The 20,126-nt window shown below is 37.4% G+C and overlaps 1 protein-coding gene and 2 long non-coding RNA genes across 3 annotated transcripts; 1 reads left to right on the top strand and 2 right to left on the bottom strand.

Annotated features, from left to right (window-relative positions):
• The first annotated feature begins 1,884 nt into the window (after nucleotides 1-1,884).
• On the top strand, nucleotides 1,885-2,509 carry LOC119078079. The gene is made up of 2 exons (XM_037185540.1): nucleotides 1,885-2,102; nucleotides 2,165-2,509. Exons 1-2 carry the CDS (start codon nucleotides 2,001-2,003, stop codon nucleotides 2,489-2,491), a joined length of 429 nt encoding a protein of 142 aa, XP_037041435.1. The 5' UTR covers nucleotides 1,885-2,000; the 3' UTR covers nucleotides 2,492-2,509.
• A 2,313-nt stretch (nucleotides 2,510-4,822) lies between these two features.
• On the bottom strand, nucleotides 4,823-5,809 carry LOC119078318. The gene is made up of 3 exons (XR_005087985.1): nucleotides 5,775-5,809; nucleotides 5,658-5,714; nucleotides 4,823-4,900 (listed from the first exon to the last, which is right to left on the bottom strand). It is a non-coding gene; the product is annotated as an uncharacterized LOC119078318 (long non-coding RNA).
• Nucleotide 5,810: 1 nt separating this feature from the next.
• LOC119078302 lies at nucleotides 5,811-8,232 on the bottom strand. The gene is made up of 3 exons (XR_005087979.1): nucleotides 8,089-8,232; nucleotides 7,750-7,860; nucleotides 5,811-5,858 (listed from the first exon to the last, which is right to left on the bottom strand). It is a non-coding gene; the product is annotated as an uncharacterized LOC119078302 (long non-coding RNA).
• Nucleotides 8,233-20,126: the final 11,894 nt, after the last annotated feature.

Here is a 20,126-nt window from a genome sequence, read left to right as displayed (position 1 = left end):
GTACAGTTGAATAGGGTATTAGTATGTATATATATGCTCTGTTGGATGGATTGATTGTTAAATTGCAATTGGGGATGAAATTGAAATCTAGACGGTCGGTGGCGTCAAAGACGTCATGGAAATTGCTGTAACGGGCATATATCCGGAATGGCAAATACTAAAAGGTACATTAGGCGTCAAAAGGCGAACTATTTAGAGGCATAAAAAATCGAACTATTAGAACTTTGAAGAAAATTATGAAAGGAGCATCGGACAATCTCCCTCTGAGGAGATACAGATTTTGAAGAGCCGGAAAAACTGTACACAGTCCAGTGACATCAAAGATAGCGGCGCGTTCGCAAGATCTGAGTGACGTCACTGGCGTAGGCTAATTGTAATTTTTTTGTTACATTTTTTGTGCAAAATACAATAGGATTAGATTTTTTGTGTTGTTGTGCTGTGATGAGCAGTTGATGTAGCGCGACTTGAAAGCGCTGGCCATGATACTATCGAATCACTGCTCTTGATATCGAAGAAAACCTTGTACGAAGTGATGGAATATCAGAAGCCAGTGAACTCGCAGAAATTGGATTTCGGATCAGACAATGGATAGACAAGAATTTTACCTTATCTTTGTGCCAATTGTCGGTATTTGTGAATATAGTGTGGAGAGTTATGCACTAACCGTCACAAAAAGACATTTCCCAAATACAAAATTTAAACTTTAATAACTGAGGGACCACTCTTTAAAAGGTATGTCATTTAAAAGAAATCCGAAAAAACGCATAGGCTCAGGTAAGATTTCTTGGTTTCATTGAAAATTATTCACCGCGATTTCGTGTCCCAAGTAACAATCTCTGGTATTTCAACTGCTTCACAACCGCAAGTAAATCAAAGTTGAACAACTCAGGAAATGGATGCAACGTATATGCTACTTCTGTACTACAGTCGCACTACCGCTTTTCAAAAGTCGCACTATCTCTGTACTGCAGTTGTACCACCTCTGTACTGCAGTTGTACATCTCTGTACAGCAGTTGTCCCACCGCTGCCCTATAGTTACATTACAGCTGGTGTACTACTGTTGTACTACCGCTTGTTGTATAACCGCTGAGCTACAATCGCTGTACCGCAGCTTCATTGCGGTCGTACTACAGTTTTACTACAGTCGGACTATAGTTTTACTACAGTCTAACTACTGTTGTACTAGAATCTTATTGCTGCTGCGTTACAACAGACAAAATTTTAAAAGTTTTTCTAAGTATCCGAATCTGGAGGCTAAATGTCAGGTAGTTCCAATCTAACGACCGAATGAAGACATTTTTTTTGAAGTTTATTTACCACAAATAATTCAACAGGGAAAGGAAAAAAGAAACGAAACAAAAAACAACAGAAAACCGCAAGATCTAAAATCATTCATCATTGTCGCTTTCACCGTCCTCATCATCCTCTTCCTCATCATTCTTATCGCCTTCATCATCCTCGTCAAGACGTGGATATTGATTTGGTTTCGATTTCTGCTTTCTTTGCTTAGGGTATGTATAGGTAACAGTCCGCTGACGGGTAGTAGAATGTTTCAACCACTGCACCATATAGCTACACGTGTGGACTGTTCCCATCCTATTCAAGCAGATTGAGTCATTCATTCCGTGGTTCTACATAATTATGCATGTGACATCACCAACATATAACTCAACAGATGATAAGATGAGATACATACATATAGATATCCAACTGACCTATATGTGAGACTAAAAATATTGTTTCAGCTTGTAAAATGAATTTTCAATGATAGCAGATACACTCTCAATTTTATAAACGAATGTTGTTCAATGAGATTAAACAAACAAATAAATTGAGTATAAATACAACACCAAGATTTTACTTCACCTCAGTTTGTATTTTAAACAAAGCTTTATCCATTTATCATCAGCAAGGAAAAACGTTATAACTTTTCTAAGGAAATTAATCGTCAACCTTATAACTGCCTTTCGATTCCTATACCTAATCCTAAATCCTAAAAATGAAGTTAATAATTATGATCGCTGCGGTTTTTATACTGGCACTTGTCAAGGTGTCATCAGCTGCCACAGGTATAAAAGTTGGACCAATTACACATGGAAACGTAAGAACATTTATTTTTAAATAACCATGTTATTCTGTTAAATTGTAATTTATTTTTTATAGTGTGAATGTAAAGGCGTTGAAATAAAGGACAATCGAACGCAAAGGGAATTTCGTCTAATTTGTAAGAAAACGGAGATCAAAGAGGTTATCGAGAAAAAGAAGAAAAAGAAAGTTTCAGTTGTCGTCTGGGATACATCATGCATTTATGGTGGCGATCCACATCCATGCAAAGAGTACAATAAAAAACAGGAAAAATACTACCAAGGATTGCTGAACGTTATGTCTAAAGACTATTGCGATGAAACGTTAAAGAAAGGCGAATGCAAAAACGTTACATACAAAGCAGACACAATTTGTGAAGACATTAAATTCACCTTAAATAAATAAATAAAAGTTGTGAGTCCATATTTGAAACTTAAAATCCACTCAAAGAGCATTATATTTTGTATTTGTAACAGTCTATGGTAACAGCACTAGGAGATCGCGGGCTGATTATCCTCTAGTGGCATTATTTCTCTGGCTCTCTGGGAAATAATAATACTATCTCTAACATCCAAAAATGGTCACGATCGTAGTTAAATTATTTAACTCATTTCCCAATTATCATAAGCTTTCCGTTGATACCTGATTTGCAGTGCTGGTGATTGCTGGCGAGTTTTACAAGTAGCGGTTGTACTAACATAAAATTATGTTATGTCGGCAATCACCAGCACTGCAAATGAGGTATCAACGGAAGCGTCATAAGTACCAGCCCAGACCTGTCTAAAGTTCACACAGATTTTGAAAATTTTTCTTGCAAATTGTTGCATACATATATCAATGAATCTAATCAAACTAGACATGACCCGAAAGTACTTAAGCTCAGCTTTCCAACGAGCCCACTCTCACCCGGAACGATCATTTATAACGGCCAAAAAATTCGGATAAAAAACACTATTTTCCCAACTTCGGAGATCTTCCACCAGCAACCAGGTGTGGCTCGAGACTGTGTGAGACCTGTATTGAGGTCTACTGGCAAAGACCTTTCAAACCATGTATATATCCATCACAGACGAAATAGGTCCGATTTTGATAGGTGGATTTTCAAAAGAATCACTCAAAGAGTTTTTACAAATGACGAAATAGTGTATATAATGCTCGTACAATTGAAGTGATTGCTCACTTCAGTTTGTGTCGTGCTGATATGCACATAGTCATCGCAAGACATGGGTGCACTGATGATGGCGTGATACGCCGAAATTAGCATTGTTTGTCCTGTTGTTCGTCCGCACTATGTTTGTAAACGGTAAAATGTTTCGTCACGAATCGTAAACGGTAACACGTTTCGTCGCTCTTCGTTGAATAAAAGAAATTTTTTCAATAATTTTGGTCAATACAAGTCAAAGCAATACAACACTTTGTCAATTACAATTAAAGAGGCCGTGCCGTACAGAAAATCAATTTTTTCGTCGCTCGGTTAATGCACAAATTATTTCATTGATTTTATTTAATTAAACACAATGTCACCGCTCAAAAATAATTATTTTGCATCAATACGACAACCAAACTCCTTTTTACATCAAAAATGTCAAGTTTCACTGACAAGTTAATTCTTCACGAACAAAATAGGCCGTGAAGAATCTAACCTCACAGTTAACTTTGACAGATTTAACTGAGCGAAAAAAGTTAACGCCAGTGAAACAAATACAATTTAATTTCTGTACGTCCTCAAACATTACAATTACAAAATTAGTGAAATGACAATGAAAACGATACGTCCGAGATATTTTATATTTTGTAAACGCTTTATTTCTTGTAAAAAAAAAGTTTTGTAAACAAAAATTAAAACAAATAAACAATGAAAACTGAAAAACGTGCGAGAATAAATACATAAAAACATCACAATTAGCATCGGTCCAGCCGAGTTGTCTCTCGCACGCTTTTTTACAAAACACAAATACGCAAATTAATTTAAATCATTCCCTCCTCCTTCTTCCGGCGCTGCAGCTGGAGCTTTGTGATTATGTTTTCTTCTCACTGAAATGTACGCCATATCTTTTATGTTCGGTCTAGTGTAGGCCCGTGTTGGACAATAAATATTGTCTTGGCCTAAACACTGCCATCGTCGCCCGTTCTTTCCTGCAAACGAGCTTTTATTTGATTTCGTGTAAATGTAGCCGTCACCGTCTTTCAAGAATCCGTCGACCCTAACCACGGGAACGTTAAATGCTGAAAACAATGAGTTTTAATTATAGTGACAAGGAAAAACGAATATGTTGTGAGATGTTTACCTTCTCTAGGAATTTTGACCGGCATAAATGACATATTTGGAGTGTCTTAAAAATTTATAGAATTGTTTGTGATAAATACAATGAAAAAAAAAATTTCTTGAACATGCATGAGACATCCATGAATCACGACAGCTAAGAGGAAAGGGTGTTTTCAAAAGGAAGACTTTTCAAGAAGCAAGGAAGATTCTTTCTTTTTACTTCGATCTTGTCTAATTACATGCAAATTTTTTTCCAACCCTTTTTTTAGCGTGCAAACACAGTGTTTCTTCTGTGGTTGGACTAGTGGGATTGTGTATATATATCCTGACTATTCACTTTATTCGACCCAAAAATAACTAATTAACTTTGGGGTTTTGTGAAAATAATTTGCACATCAGAACAATGCAATATTGCAATGGTGAAAGTGTGAATTGTACAACAAAATTTTAAATTATAAATATTAGGTTACCGGAATCTGATAACTCGTTTTCAACGGGATTGTTGTTGGCACCAGTTGCATCCAATCCACTGCCCGATTGATTTTCATCTGTACAAATGAAAAGCAAAAACCCTGTTAGCAACACATGGATGTTCATACCGATTCAGGGATAAGTTCTAAGTAAAAACAGTCTTTTTTAGCGGAAGAGATCATTGTGTGTGTCGAAGCGAAATGATAGTACGTCACAGTCAATTTTTCTCTTACAGTCAGTGAAAAATAAGTTCTTTGAGAAATATAACTTTCGACATTTCCAACAATATCATCGTTTCTGTATTCTCTCATTTTGAGTGTTATTTCAAATAGCAATTGAGAGAACTGGAGAAACGATGACATCGCTGAGTACGTGGAGTATGTCGAAACTTATCTTTCTCCGACTGTATTCAAACTAAACACAAATTTGCAGTTTTTTCTTTTGCTAAAACTCTATTTTTTATCGCTACGCATTTCAGTCAAATGAATTAAAAATATTCAAATTAATTTAAAACGCAATCAATTCATCAAAATATTCGTAAAAAGTTCGTAAAAAGAAGCTTAAATCACAATGGAATCAACGTTTATCGGCAAGTATTTTGTGTGGAAAATGGACCTAGACAATGTAATGTAAAATGGTTGTTACTAAGTTATTATTTATTGCACACACTACAGTATACGCTGATAAAATCGAGAAAGATTCAAGTGTATAAAACTGTTTTTTTTTTTTTTGGATTTACCCATGTTGATTTTACAATTTTTCATGGACAGTTAGGACGTGTGCTGAAAAAATAATACTAAACAAAGCCTTATTTTCTAACGTAGTTGTGCATACCTTCATCATCCTGCAACACAGTATCATTCGTCAGATCAACGATGCTGTCATTATTATCTGTGGGTTAATTTCATTTCATTTAACGTTGAATATACATAAAAGTAAAATAGATCTTACCGTCATCATTCATCATCTGTGTCGACGAGGCCATCGGATTTCTAATTGAATTGCCGATCGAATGGTTCGAACCGTTTTGCGTTTCTACAAATGTTAGAAAAATAGATGTTTAATATACTTCTTTCGTAAGTTAAAGAAGGAATTAGAGTCTGTCGAGCATTTTCTTCATCAATTTTAAATTCGAATTAAGTGAACGATTAAAAATGAATTCGCTTCAAACCAATTGGATTTGTTAATTTTTGTCTTACATTTTTCGAAGATTTTCTTGTAAATGACATTGTTAGATATATGTTGTCAAACTACCGTACACTTGTCTATAATATAAAACTCTATAATATAAAACACAAACACAATTCATCTCACCTCGGTGCACCACGCTTCATCTCGGTGCACCACGCGTCACCTTGGTGCACCACGCGCCATCTCGATGCACCACGCATCACCTCTGTGCAGTACGGCCTCTGAAGGCCATCCATCCGATGGTGTTTTCCAGAATCGACCTCAGACGTATTAGCGGAGCTGATCCCCGAGGATGTTTTTCAGAAACGGCCTACTTGGAATCCGCCGGTAAAGCCTTTGAAACCTAAACCAATTTTCTTGTTTTCCCTAGTGATGTAATTCGCCACTTTCGACTCTAGGGAAAACAAAAGTATGTAAAATCTGATGCGTTTCACATAACTTATCGTATATACATATGGATGCACAGACGTACAACAGACAAATCGTTTTTGAGCTCCAATTCACGCCGTAAGTGCGGTCGAAATTCAAAATGAAAAGTGCGGAGGTCTTTCTAACGTAGCGTCATTTTCATACAATGAAGCGTTGAAATGTATTTTTCGGTTCACTTTTTCATCGAATCGTTCACTTAAAATTCAAATTTTAGGCACACTTACGGCGTGAATTGTTACGTACTAATCCTATATTCTAAAAAAATCAACCTTATATTTTTTGTTCGCTCTAAATTTTTTAACGCTTACCAATGGAAAAGAGGGACTTTAATTTCAAGCAGAAAAATGTAAAACTGAAAATCCAAGCAGTTAATAAATGTCAATAAATCAAATTAGCATTAATATAATCAGTAAAACCCGGCGGAAGGCCGGGTAACAGTGCTAGTTTTGAATAAATTTGAAGAAATTTTTAGATAAGAATTGCAAAAATGTCACGAACAATCGCAAAATTTGATCAATACAGCAAAATTTAAATCTAAGTTAAGAATAAAAGTAAAACAAATCTTACCATGGACAGTGTGCATAGGTTGTGCTACCGGAGTGCCGATCGATGCGTTTTGAGTTTCTACAAATGTTAGAAAAAATAGATGTTTAATATATGTTTCATAAGTTAAAGAAGGAATCTGAGTGTTGCTACAAAAGATGACCAGAATTTTCTTCATCAATTCTAAATTCGAATTAAGCTCTTTTCAATGCTAGAGAATGATTTTCATTGAAAGGTGAGTTTGTTATATGAATTCGCTATTTCCTCCGGCTTGTGTGAATAGACCATACCTGGTTTGTACATTCATTGTCACACACACCACTAACACGAAAACGTCAACTTTGCTTTATTTTCTCCCTCTACTTTTGACATAAAGAGTCCCTTTTTACTGTCTGTACACGAACTGTCACACACTCATTCAAATATATGATTTTTCATTTTAAGGGCCCGTGCTATAACATATTGCAACAGATGCATTCAATGTTTGAGGAGATTATGATACTGAGTTGCATTACAGTAAAACTCTATCTTTCCGATAGATTTTAAATTTGCGAAAACGAGGTAAAAAAAATAATTTAAACTAAACCACCATCATTTCACGACGAATATCCATTTTAAATTAATTCAGGTCAATTCATGTCAGATTCAACCTGAAATTTTGGTACAGGTTTTTCAAGTTTAGGTTTCAGGTCAGGTCAGACCTGACTTGTTCCGAGCAAATTAGATCAATACAGAAAAAACATGTTTTCAACATTGCACTCACCGTCATCAAAATCACAGTCACCTTCATCAACCACTGACATGTTTGCACTTATTTTCACCGATTGCTCCTCACCGACGATGATCGGCTTCAGTGACAATTGCTTCCTTGCATCTGTTTGTTAAATGAAAACAGTAAAAGGCGAACTAAGAACAACTCAAAACTTTTCTGCAACAATAATGTGAACTTCGGCGGTAGACCACTTTATTATACAAATTTTACTATTCTGCCGGTTTGATCTGTTTCTCATTGTTGCAGAAAAATTTGTTTATACAGAGATAAGAAAACTCAAACGTTCTAATTTCCCGTCCTAAAACAAAATAGCATTCGAATGTTACTCACCATTGTAAATTTTCAGGTAAAATATTCTTGAACCCTCCAAAGCGTCGATTTGTTCTTTTAATTGTCGGACTTCATCGACCCTCAGTTTTTTCAGTTTTTCAACTTTTGCATCGGCGAGCTAGAAGAATCGGTCATATTCGTTAGATATCTCTACAAATTAATTATAAAACATTAAGTTTTTAAACTGTTACAAGGCTTAAGTGTAAAGACCCGGGTGAAAATTAAGGTCTCAGTGAGACTGTAAAATGAGCATGATCAACGGTCTCATTTCAGTCTCATTACGTTTTCAGTCTCATTTCATTCTCAATATTTTATTTCTTTGATGATTGTTGAACTTTGGCTGAACGAGACTGACCGAGTGGTCTCTTTTTCAATATTTTATGAGATTTTTGAGACCGACCGAGTGGTCTTCCTTGGATTATTTTTCGTAGGACTTTAGGAGACTGACCGAGAAGTCTCGTTTTGAATATTTTACGAGAATGTAAGAGAGCGACCGAGTGGTCTTTCCTGGATTATTTTTCGTAGGACTTTAGGAGACTGACCGAGAAGTCTCGTTTATGAACATTTTACGAGAATGTAAGAGAGCGACCGAGTGGTCTTTCCTGGATTATTTTTCGTAGGACTTTAGGAGACTGACCGAGTGGTCTCGTTTTGAATATTTTACGAGAATGAAAGAGACCGACCGAGTGGTCTTTCCTGGATTATTTTTCGTTGGACTTTGGGAGACTGACCGAGAAGTCTCGTTTTGAATATTTTACGAGAATTTAAGAGACCGACCGAGTGGTCTTTCTCGGATTATTTTTCGTTGGACCTTGGGAGACTTACCGAGAAGTCTCGTTTTTGAACAGTTTACGAGAATGAAAGAGACCGACCGAGTGGTCTTTCCTGGATTATTTTTCGTTGGACTTTGGGAGACTGACCGAGAAGTCTCGTTTTTGAACATTTTACGCGAATGAAAGAGACCGACCGAGTGGTCTTTCTCGGATTATTTTTCGTTGGACTTTGGGAGACTGACCGAGAAGTCTCGTTTTTGAACATTTTACGAGAATGAAAGAGACCGACCGAGTGGTCTTTCCTGGATTATTTTTCGTTGGACTTTGGGAGACTGACCGAGAAGTCTCGTTTTGAATATTTTACGAGAATGTAAGAGACCGACCGAGTGGTCTTTCTCGGATTATTTTTCGTTGGACTTTGGGAGACTGACCGAGAAGTCTCGTTTTGAATATTTTACGAGAATGTAAGAGACCGACCGAGTGGTCTTTCCTGGATTATTTTTCGTTGGACTTTGGGAGACTGACCGAGAAGTCTCGTTTTGAATATTTTACGAGAATTTAAGAGACCGACCGAGTGGTCTTTCTCGGATTATTTTTCGTTGGACTTTGGGAGACTGACCGAGAAGTCTCGTTTTGAATATTTTACGAGAATGTAAGAGACCGACCGAGTGGTCTTTCCTGGATTATTTTTCGTTGGACTTTGGGAGACTGACCGAGAAGTCTCGTTTTGAATATTTTACGAGAATTTAAGAGACCGACCGAGTGGTCTTTCTCGGATTATTTTTCGTTGGACTTTGGGAGACTTACCGAGAAGTCTCGTTTTTGAACATTTTACGAGAATGAAAGAGACCGACCGAGTGGTCTTTCCTGGATTATTTTTCGTTGGACTTTGGGAGACTGACCGAGAAGTCTCGTTTTGAATATTTTACGAGAATTTAAGAGACCGACCGAGTGGTCTTTCCTGGATTATTTTTCGTTGGACTTTGGGAGACTGACCGAGAAGTCTCGTTTTGAATATTTTACGAGAATGTAAGAGACCGACCGAGTGGTCTTTCCTGGATTATTTTTCGTTGGACTTTGGGAGACTGACCGAGAAGTCTCGTTTTGAATATTTTACGAGAATTTAAGAGACCGACCGAGTGGTCTTTCTCGGATTATTTTTCGTTGGACTTTGGGAGACTTACCGAGAAGTCTCGTTTTTGAACATTTTACGAGAATGAAAGAGACCGACCGAGTGGTCTTTCCTGGATTATTTTTCGTTGGACTTTGGGAGACTGACCGAGAAGTCTCGTTTTGAATATTTTACGAGAATTTAAGAGACCGACCGAGTGGTCTTTCTCGGATTATTTTTCGTTGGACTTTGGGAGACTTACCGAGAAGTCTCGTTTTTGAACATTTTACGAGAATGAAAGAGACCGACCGAGTGGTCTTTCCTGGATTATTTTTCGTTGGACTTTGGGAGACTGACCGAGAAGTCTCGTTTTGAATATTTTACGAGAATTTAAGAGACCGACCGAGTGGTCTTTCCTGGATTATTTTTCGTTGGACTTTGGGAGACTGACCGAGAAGTCTCGTTTTGAATATTTTACGAGAATGTAAGAGACCGACCGAGTGGTCTTTCCTGGATTATTTTTCGTTGGACTTTGGGAGGCTGACCGAGTGGTCTCGTTTTGAATATTTTACGAGAATGTAAGAGACCGACCGAGTGGTCTTTCTCGGATTATTTTTCGTTGGACTTTGGGAGACTGACCGAGAAGTCTCGTTTTTGAACATTTTACGAGAATGAAAGAGACCGACCGAGTGGTCTTTCCTGGATTATTTTTCGTTGGACTTTGGGAGGCTGACCGAGTGGTCTCGTTTTGAATATTTTACGAGAATGTAAGAGACCGTCCGAGTGGTCTTTCTCGGATTATTTTTCGTTGGACTTTGGGAGACTGACCGAGAAGTCTCGTTTTTGAACATTTTACGAGAATGAAAGAGACCGACCGAGTGGTCTTTCCTGGATTATTTTTCGTTGGACTTTGGGAGGCTGACCGAGTGGTCTCGTTTTGAATATTTTACGAGAATGTAAGAGACCGTCCGAGTGGTCTTTCTCGGATTATTTTTCGTTGGACTTTGGGAGACTGACCGAGAAGTCTCGTTTTGAATATTTTACGAGAATGTAAGAGACCGACCGAGTGGTCTTTTCTGGATTATTTTTCGTTGGACTTTGGGAGACTGACCGAGAAGTCTCGTTTTGAATATTTTACGAGAATTTAAGAGACCGACCGAGTGGTCTTTCCTGGATTATTTTTCGTTGGACTTTGGGAGACTGACCGAGAAGTCTCGTTTTGAATATTTTACGAGAATGTAAGAGACCGACCGAGTGGTCTTTCCTGGATTATTTTTCGTTGGACTTTGGGAGACTGACCGAGAAGTCTCGTTTTTGAACATTTTACGAGAATGAAAGAGACCGACCGAGTGGTCTTTCCTGGATTATTTTTCGTTGGACTTTGGGAGACTGACCGAGAAGTCTCGTTTTGAATATTTTACGAGAATGTAAGAGACCGACCGAGTGGTCTTTCCTGGATTATTTTTCGTTGGACTTTGGGAGACTGACCGAGAAGTCTCGTTTTGAATATTTTACGAGAATTTAAGAGACCGACCGAGTGGTCTTTCTCGGATTATTTTTCGTTGGACTTTGGGAGACTGACCGAGAAGTCTCGTTTTGAATATTTTACGAGAATGTAAGAGACCGACCGAGTGGTCTTTCCTGGATTATTTTTCGTTGGACTTTGGGAGACTGACCGAGAAGTCTCGTTTTGAATATTTTACGAGAATGTAAGAGACCGACCGAGTGGTCTTTTCTGGATTATTTTTCGTTGGACTTTGGGAGACTGACCGAGAAGTCTCGTTTTGAATATTTTACGAGAATTTAAGAGACCGACCGAGTGGTCTTTCCTGGATTATTTTTCGTTGGACTTTGGGAGACTGACCGAGAAGTCTCGTTTTGAATATTTTACGAGAATGTAAGAGACCGACCGAGTGGTCTTTCCTGGATTATTTTTCGTTGGACTTTGGGAGACTGACCGAGAAGTCTCGTTTTGAATATTTTACGAGAATTTAAGAGACCGACCGAGTGGTCTTTCCTGGATTATTTTTCGTTGGACTTTGGGAGACTGACCGAGAAGTCTCGTTTTGAATATTTTACGAGAATGAAAGAGACCGACCGAGTGGTCTTTCCTGGATTATTTTTCGTTGGACTTTGGGAGACTGACCGAGAAGTCTCGTTTTGAATATTTTACGAGAATGTAAGAGACCGACCGAGTGGTCTTTCCTGGATTATTTTTCGTTGGACTTTGGGAGACTGACCGAGAAGTCTCGTTTTGAATATTTTACGAGAATTTAAGAGACCGACCGAGTGGTCTTTCTCGGATTATTTTTCGTTGGACTTTGGGAGACTGACCGAGAAGTCTCGTTTTGAATATTTTACGAGAATGTAAGAGACCGACCGAGTGGTCTTTCCTGGATTATTTTTCGTTGGACTTTGGGAGACTGACCGAGAAGTCTCGTTTTGAATATTTTACGAGAATGTAAGAGACCGACCGAGTGGTCTTTTCTGGATTATTTTTCGTTGGACTTTGGGAGACTGACCGAGAAGTCTCGTTTTGAATATTTTACGAGAATTTAAGAGACCGACCGAGTGGTCTTTCCTGGATTATTTTTCGTTGGACTTTGGGAGACTGACCGAGAAGTCTCGTTTTGAATATTTTACGAGAATGTAAGAGACCGACCGAGTGGTCTTTCCTGGATTATTTTTCGTTGGACTTTGGGAGACTGACCGAGAAGTCTCGTTTTTGAACATTTTACGAGAATGAAAGAGACCGACCGAGTGGTCTTTCCTGGATTATTTTTCGTTGGACTTTGGGAGACTGACCGAGAAGTCTCGTTTTGAATATTTTACGAGAATGTAAGAGACCGACCGAGTGGTCTTTCCTGGATTATTTTTCGTTGGACTTTGGGAGACTGACCGAGAAGTCTCGTTTTGAATATTTTACGAGAATTTAAGAGACCGACCGAGTGGTCTTTCTCGGATTATTTTTCGTTGGACTTTGGGAGACTTACCGAGAAGTCTCGTTTTTGAACATTTTACGAGAATGAAAGAGACCGACCGAGTGGTCTTTCCTGGATTATTTTTCGTTGGACTTTGGGAGACTGACCGAGAAGTCTCGTTTTTGAACATTTTACGCGAATGAAAGAGACCGACCGAGTGGTCTTTCTCGGATTATTTTTCGTTGGACTTTGGGAGACTGACCGAGAAGTCTCGTTTTTGAACATTTTACGAGAATGAAAGAGACCGACCGAGTGGTCTTTCCTGGATTATTTTTCGTTGGACTTTGGGAGGCTGACCGAGTGGTCTCGTTTTGAATATTTTACGAGAATGTAAGAGACCGACCGAGTGGTCTTTCTCGGATTATTTTTCGTTGGACTTTGGGAGACTGACCGAGAAGTCTCGTTTTTGAACATTTTACGAGAATGAAAGAGACCGACCGAGTGGTCTTTCCTGGATTATTTTTCGTTGGACTTTGGGAGACTGACCGAGAAGTCTCGTTTTTGAACATTTTACGAGAATGAAAGAGACCGACCGAGTGGTCTTTCCTGGATTATTTTTCGTTGGACTTTGGGAGACTGACCGAGTGGTCTCATTTCAAGAAATAAAAAATAAAAAACAGTGCCATCTGTGAATGCGGGAAGAAACTACAGCCTAAAGACAATGGAAAATGGAAATGAGAGTTCTCAGATGGTCTCAGAAAATGTCGAAAAGAAAGTGATAGTTCTCAGATGGCCTCAAAAGGATCTAGAAAAAAAATTAAAATGAGACTTCTCAAATAACATCAAGAAATATCGAAAAGAAAGTGAGAGTTCTCAGATAGTCTCAAAAGACGTCGAAAAGAAAGTGAGAGTTCTCAGATGGCCTCTAAAAGGATCTAGAAAAAACTGAAATGAGACTTCTCAAAGAGTCTCAAAAATATTTTGAGTCTCACACATAGTCAAATCTAAAAAAGAGACCACTCAGTCGGTCTCGTAAACTATTTTGAAAAGAGACCACTCAGTCGGTCTCGCAAATTATTAAAAAAGAGACCACTCGGTCGGTCTCGTAAAATACAGAAGAAGAGACTACTCGGACAGTCTCGTAAAATACAGAAGAAGAGACCACTCGGTCAGTCTCGTAAAATACAGAAGAAGAGATCACTCGGTCAGTCTCGTAAAATACAGAAGAAGAGACCACTCGGTTGGTCTCGTAAAATACAGAAGAAGAGACCACTCGGTAGGTCTCGTAAAATACAGGAGAAGAGACCATTCGGTCAGTCTCGTAAAATAAAGAAGAAGAGTCCACTCGGTCGGTCTCGTAAAATACAGAAGAAGAGACCACTCGGTCGGTCTCGTAAAATACAGGAGAAGAGACCACTCGGTCAGTCTCGTAAAATACAGAAGAAGAGACCACTCAGTCAGTCTCATACAGTCTATTAAAACATTTAAAACATCGGTTTCGCTATCATCATCATCATCAATTCATCAGTATATGAGAAGAAACCAGTCTCAAAGGTTCGAAAAGAGACGTCTCACCTCCATACAAAAAAAACGGTCTCGAAAGGGGTCTCACATTCACTTTTTTTTTACCCGGGGAATGAAAGATGTTCACTACTCAATGATTTTACGTATAAATTGATCAGTTAAAAAACCCTTAAAGAGTAAATGTGACGCCAGTCCTTTATCTTACTTACAAAATAACTGATATCGCTGAGGGTGACGCATTGTGCGTCGTACGCAAAAGTTTAATCAACAAAAAATTGACTCAAAAAATTTGTGAAAGAAAATTTTACAACAAGAAATTTGAGTCACAAGTGGCAGATGATTCGGTTTTCTTTCGTTTAAATTCTTTTTAGTACATTTTCCAACCTTTTTCCTAACAATACGTTCCCCACCGTACAGGGTCGTGTGGGGTGTCATTAGAAACGCAATCACATGTTCTATTGAGCCGAATAGGTATTTGATGGTTTTAAAATTCATCCACACTGAAATATGGGCAGTTGAAGTTTTCAACCGAAGACTTACACTGTTCTTACAGAAATCTCTCACACACCGATACCACACACGACCATGTACGTTTTGTGTACCTCGAGAAATTTCTGTAAGAACAGTGTAAGTCTTCGGTTGAAAACTTCAACTGCACATATTTCAGTTTGGATGAATTTTAAAACCATCAAGTCCCTATTCAGCTCAATAGTACATGTGATTACCTTTCTCATGACACTGTACGGCACGTGTAACTGGAGAAATTTTTGTAAGAAAATTGCAAGTTTTCGGTTTTTGCTCACCTTTCACCAGCCACACAAGCTTCGAAGAATTTTTTTGAAAGTGGTTGTGGCTTATAGGGTCGAAGACCTTTCTAGGCACATATAAAAAATTCCAATAGAAAATGCGTCCGATTTCGGTGGGCTGTTTTTCAAAAGAATCCCTCACAAGAACATTTTCCTCGGCAATTTCCACGCTGAGTGAGAACTTACAAATCTACATTTGTAGCACATTTTTGGTTGCTACCGGTATTTCGCGTTATTAATCTTTTGTTTTTAATGTAAAGTAGAGCACAAAGCGCTGTTAACATACACCAATTTAATGCAATTTTGTAGCGTTGAAAAGCGTTTGAAAAGATTCGTTTTTTTACTGCCTTTGATATAAGAAACAAGTCAAGAGCACGATTTATTAGTTACAGTCATTTAAAAAAAAACGTTGATTTCAAATCTTGTGCTTCAATTATTTAACATGCATTTTACTGTATATAAAGGACCATATTACCCAGAGCTTGTCATTATTTTTGTCGTCGTTATCGACAACAGATGAATAGCCGTATGGACGAGCTGAAGCTGCTTATAGACGGGCCGGCAATGGATGGGTGATTTGTCAATTTGTTCGTCAAATCTTCGATGGTTTGTCGTTGGCATTTGATATCCACATCCAATACTTCCATAATTTTTTGTTGAATGACTATTATTTCGCGATGTTTTCGATGATCCATAATGAATTTTATTTCAAACCACAAGCATTCAATAAAATCACAAACAACTTGCTACAGTGTCAAAATTGGTCAGGTGACAGTACTAGATTTGCTTCTCCAGTACTTTGCAGGGCACTTCACCTGATCAATCATATAGTCTTACCAGATCTGATAGGTGTCGCCTTAGTATGTAGGTTTTACGGCAAAATCGAATCAGATTGTTTTATATAACATTGATTTTTACAGTTGCAATTATAAACCAATAGCATTATTACAAAATGTAGTTGCATATCTGATGAGATCGAAGTTTGGAAAGGAGTTCTACAGTGTAATACGGAGCATTAGCTCCTTGTGTTACACATTTTGTAAAAGGGAGCATTAGCTCCTTGTGTTACACATTTTGTAAAAGGGAGCATTAGCTCCTTGTGTTACACATTTTCTAAAAGGCAGCAATAGCTCCATGTGTCACATTTTGTAAAAGGTGGCAATAGCTTCTTGTGTCACATTTTGTAAAAGGGAGCAATAGCTTCTTGTGTCACATTTTGTAAAAGGGAGCAATAGCTCCTTCTGTCACATTTTGTAAAAGGCAGTAATAGCTTCTTGTGTCATAGTTTGTAAAATGTAGCAATAACTTCTTGTGTCACATTTTGTAAAAGGCAGCAATAGCTTCTTCTGTCACATTTTGTAAAAGGTAGCAATAGCTCCATGTGTCACATTTTGTAAAAGGCAGCAATAGCTCAATGTGTCACATTTTGTAAAAGGTAGCAATAGCTTCTTGTGTCACATTTTGTAAAAGGGAGCAATAGCTCCTTCTGTCACATTTTGTGAAAGGCAGTAATAGCTTCTTGTCATATTTTGTAAAAGGGAGCAATAGCTTCTTGTGTCACATTTTGTAAAAGGCAGCAATAGCTTCTTGTGTTACACATTTTGTAAAAGGGAGCATGGAGCTCCGTGTGTTACACACGGTGCGGCTCAATAACGTTTTTTGGACAAGTTCAAAATAAAAAAAAACTGTTTCTGAAGTCGAAACAAAACTGTCGAAATAATTTTCTAGTCGCATGGTAGGGTAAAACGGGAACCGTCCCAAGAAATAACCTGGGCCATCTGTTTTGTGATAGGAGCAATATTTTGTGAAACACAAGCAAAACATAGTCAACCATTTTAAAAAAAGGTGTCACTTGCATCGAACTATTGTGCTAGGCCGCGCGTCTGTATGGCATTACCTCCGCCCATACATTCACCTTGGATTTACTTGTGTTTCACAAAATGTTGTGCCTATCACAAAACAGATGGCCCCGGTTTCTATGCAATTTTGTTTTTTAAAGAAAGTGAGAGATGGCGTTTATAGCGAACTTTTGTGCCACTGCACATCTGATTCGGTTATTATGGCATTACCTCCGCCCATTATATGTACCTTGGTTGTTACAATTAAAAAACTATTTACCTATTTGTTACAAAGGTATGTGACAAAGTCCTTAACAATTGACACTGCTATCGATCTTTCAGGAACGGCTAATCATCTGTTGTCGACATCAACGACAAAATAAAACAATAAGCTCATCTAGTGTCTTCTTATATACGTACACCTATAAAAATTTTGTCCAGCTCAGCTGTAGTCGTTTTACGAATGTACTGTACAAAATCGGGACAAGTACATTATGTTAACGTAGCAGTAATATTTACAGTACAGCTGTATCAATGTACAGTTTGGCGAACATTGGTTGTCTAATCGAAAAATAAAAGTTGTACAGAAAATATTATTAAAAATTCACACATTTTCATGGTTATTCTATTTAGTACGTTTATTTACGTTAACTAAAATAAAAAAAATAAAAAAATGGGCCGACCGCGATTTGAACTCACGACCTCCGACGTTCCAATCCACCAACTTACCTATGTGCTAACTCAGTACTTGCGTTTTAGAAGATATTATGTGAAGGAGATCTTATTACGTCGTACGTTTCTGTTGTACTGTTTTGCTGAACATTAATGTTCAGATGAACAGTATTGTGAAATTAAACTTCAAAAGTTCTCATATTCTTATACTGAGGTGTAGTATTGTAATTTCCAAATGTTATTGGAGGATCAAGAAAGAAGTCTTTCAAGAAAAAATAATCAATAAATGAAACGTTACAAATACTTTATTCAATTCCATGTTACTAATTGTAAATTTTTAACACCTTCAAAAATGTATGAAAATTTTCGATTAAAGTTTGCATGCTCAATAAGAAATACATCGTCAAGAACAACTTTATAGGCATTATAGGGCTTGAGAAAGCCAATTGAATTAAGTTGTTGATATCCAAAATAGAATTTATATTCATTTACAATTATTTTATTAATCAACCCGAAAACTGGACTTTCGTCAGCTTCATTCTGGATACGGCAAACGTAACCAACTTTTACTTTAATAAAACTTGTTTCAACGTAATTGGTGGTGAATACAAATTCGTTCGGCGGAAAGTCGTACTCAAATGTTTTAAGCAATTCTGCAGAAGCTACCTTTATTTTTTTACCAGTCACCGTTGATGTGGCCATAGATTGAAATTTTAAAAAAATGCTGGCGTATCTCATTTTTATTTTGAAGAAACATGACTGTAACAGGCTTTTAATTATGTTTTTGAAGATTCGATGAAACGACTCAAATCTCATTGAAGATATGCCACTTATGGGTCCGATCTGCCTCATTATATTCAAATAGTGAACCATAAAGTGAAGTTTTGGGGTCAACTCCTTGTTGAAAACTTTTTGGAACAATGTATGGTGTTCAGCAACAAGGTCTCTCAACAAGCAATGAGTGTTTTTGTGAACTTTTTTTTGCAACACAATGCTTATGATTTCTCGCATTATTAAGTAAACACTCCATTCTGAAGCATGAAACTGAAACTTGTAAAAAGCACCAACATTTCAGAAGCGGAAGTATTCAACTTCCGTTGTGCAATTCTTTCCTCGGTAACCGGTGCAATGTTTGTATTTTTGTTGATTGGTCCGAATTTGTGCTGTTTTAACCGTCTATTGAATTGGGCCAATGTGAAGTATTTGTGTCGATAAATGAAGGCATGTAAGAGTTCGCACAAAACGACAAAACAGCTTTTCCCATTTCACACTTGTTCATTCTGCATATTCGGCAATAGAAATTGGCTACAAAACATTGCACGAAGCCCATCATCGTGTTCAATCCTAAGTTGTCACCAAGCAGAAGAATTGGAATGAGCTTCACAACTGAATATTTTTCATGATTCACTTTTATCCCAAGTTGAATTAGTTGAATCAATCAAATTGATCAGTTGAATTACGTATAGTTCTTGAATTGTCTCAAAATTGCATATTGTGTTTAGTCTCTCAGTATATCTTAATATTATGGTTCACGACTTCTACATTCAAGCTGGCATTCATTCAGCTATATTGTACGTTGTACATCTGCATGGTATTTTGAATCTGTCACAAATCATGTACTGCGCTGCTGTACAAATTCGGGACAAGTACATTTGTTAACGTAGCAGTACATTTGTTAACGTAACAGAACAGTAGTTCATCTTAGCTGTGCATAGTACTTTCATTACGTTCAACATTCAGCAATTACGTACAATATACAGATATGCTGAAAACTAATGTTCAGCTGTGTTGTAAAAAGAACTGCACAGTTACCATACCGAAATATTTTTTTTATAGGTGTACCAAATAAAAGATATCGTATCAAGAACCTAACGGTAATCGATTTACTGATTTTATTATATTGCAATGCAATTAAAATACAATTATAATACAATTAAAAGCATGCAAACGATGCAAACACTGACATTTTTTTAAAATTTTAAGTTTGCGTGGTTGTAGCATATGAACCGTTTAATTAACGGTGGTACATTTAAAGAATACATCGTTGACAGAGCATCATAGTGACTCAAATTATCGAACAGGTGCTTTCTGAGAGACATTCGAGATAGATTCTTCAGTGAAACTACTTCAAATTGATTGGCATCTCTCTCCAACAGCTTTTGGTAATCGCTAATACAGTTTCCAGTTTCATTAAAATTATAATGACAATCAGGTTTCACGAATCGAAGTAATGCCATTAACTCGATTGGAACATTCACACATTTCCATAGCGGCACAAAAATATTCAATAAATAGTCGAAAATAATATTCATATTACGAGTTGGCGGAGGGGTTGAAGTTAATACGAAATCAAATCTATTAAAAATCAATGTTTTTGTGAAGTTGAATAAATG

The sequence above is a fragment of the Bradysia coprophila genome, chromosome III (assembly GCF_014529535.1).
Source record: "Bradysia coprophila strain Holo2 chromosome III, BU_Bcop_v1, whole genome shotgun sequence".
NCBI lineage: Eukaryota > Metazoa > Arthropoda > Insecta > Diptera > Sciaridae > Bradysia > Bradysia coprophila.
Note: the sequence above shows the minus strand (reverse complement) of the source record. Positions and strands in the feature narration are given on the sequence as shown.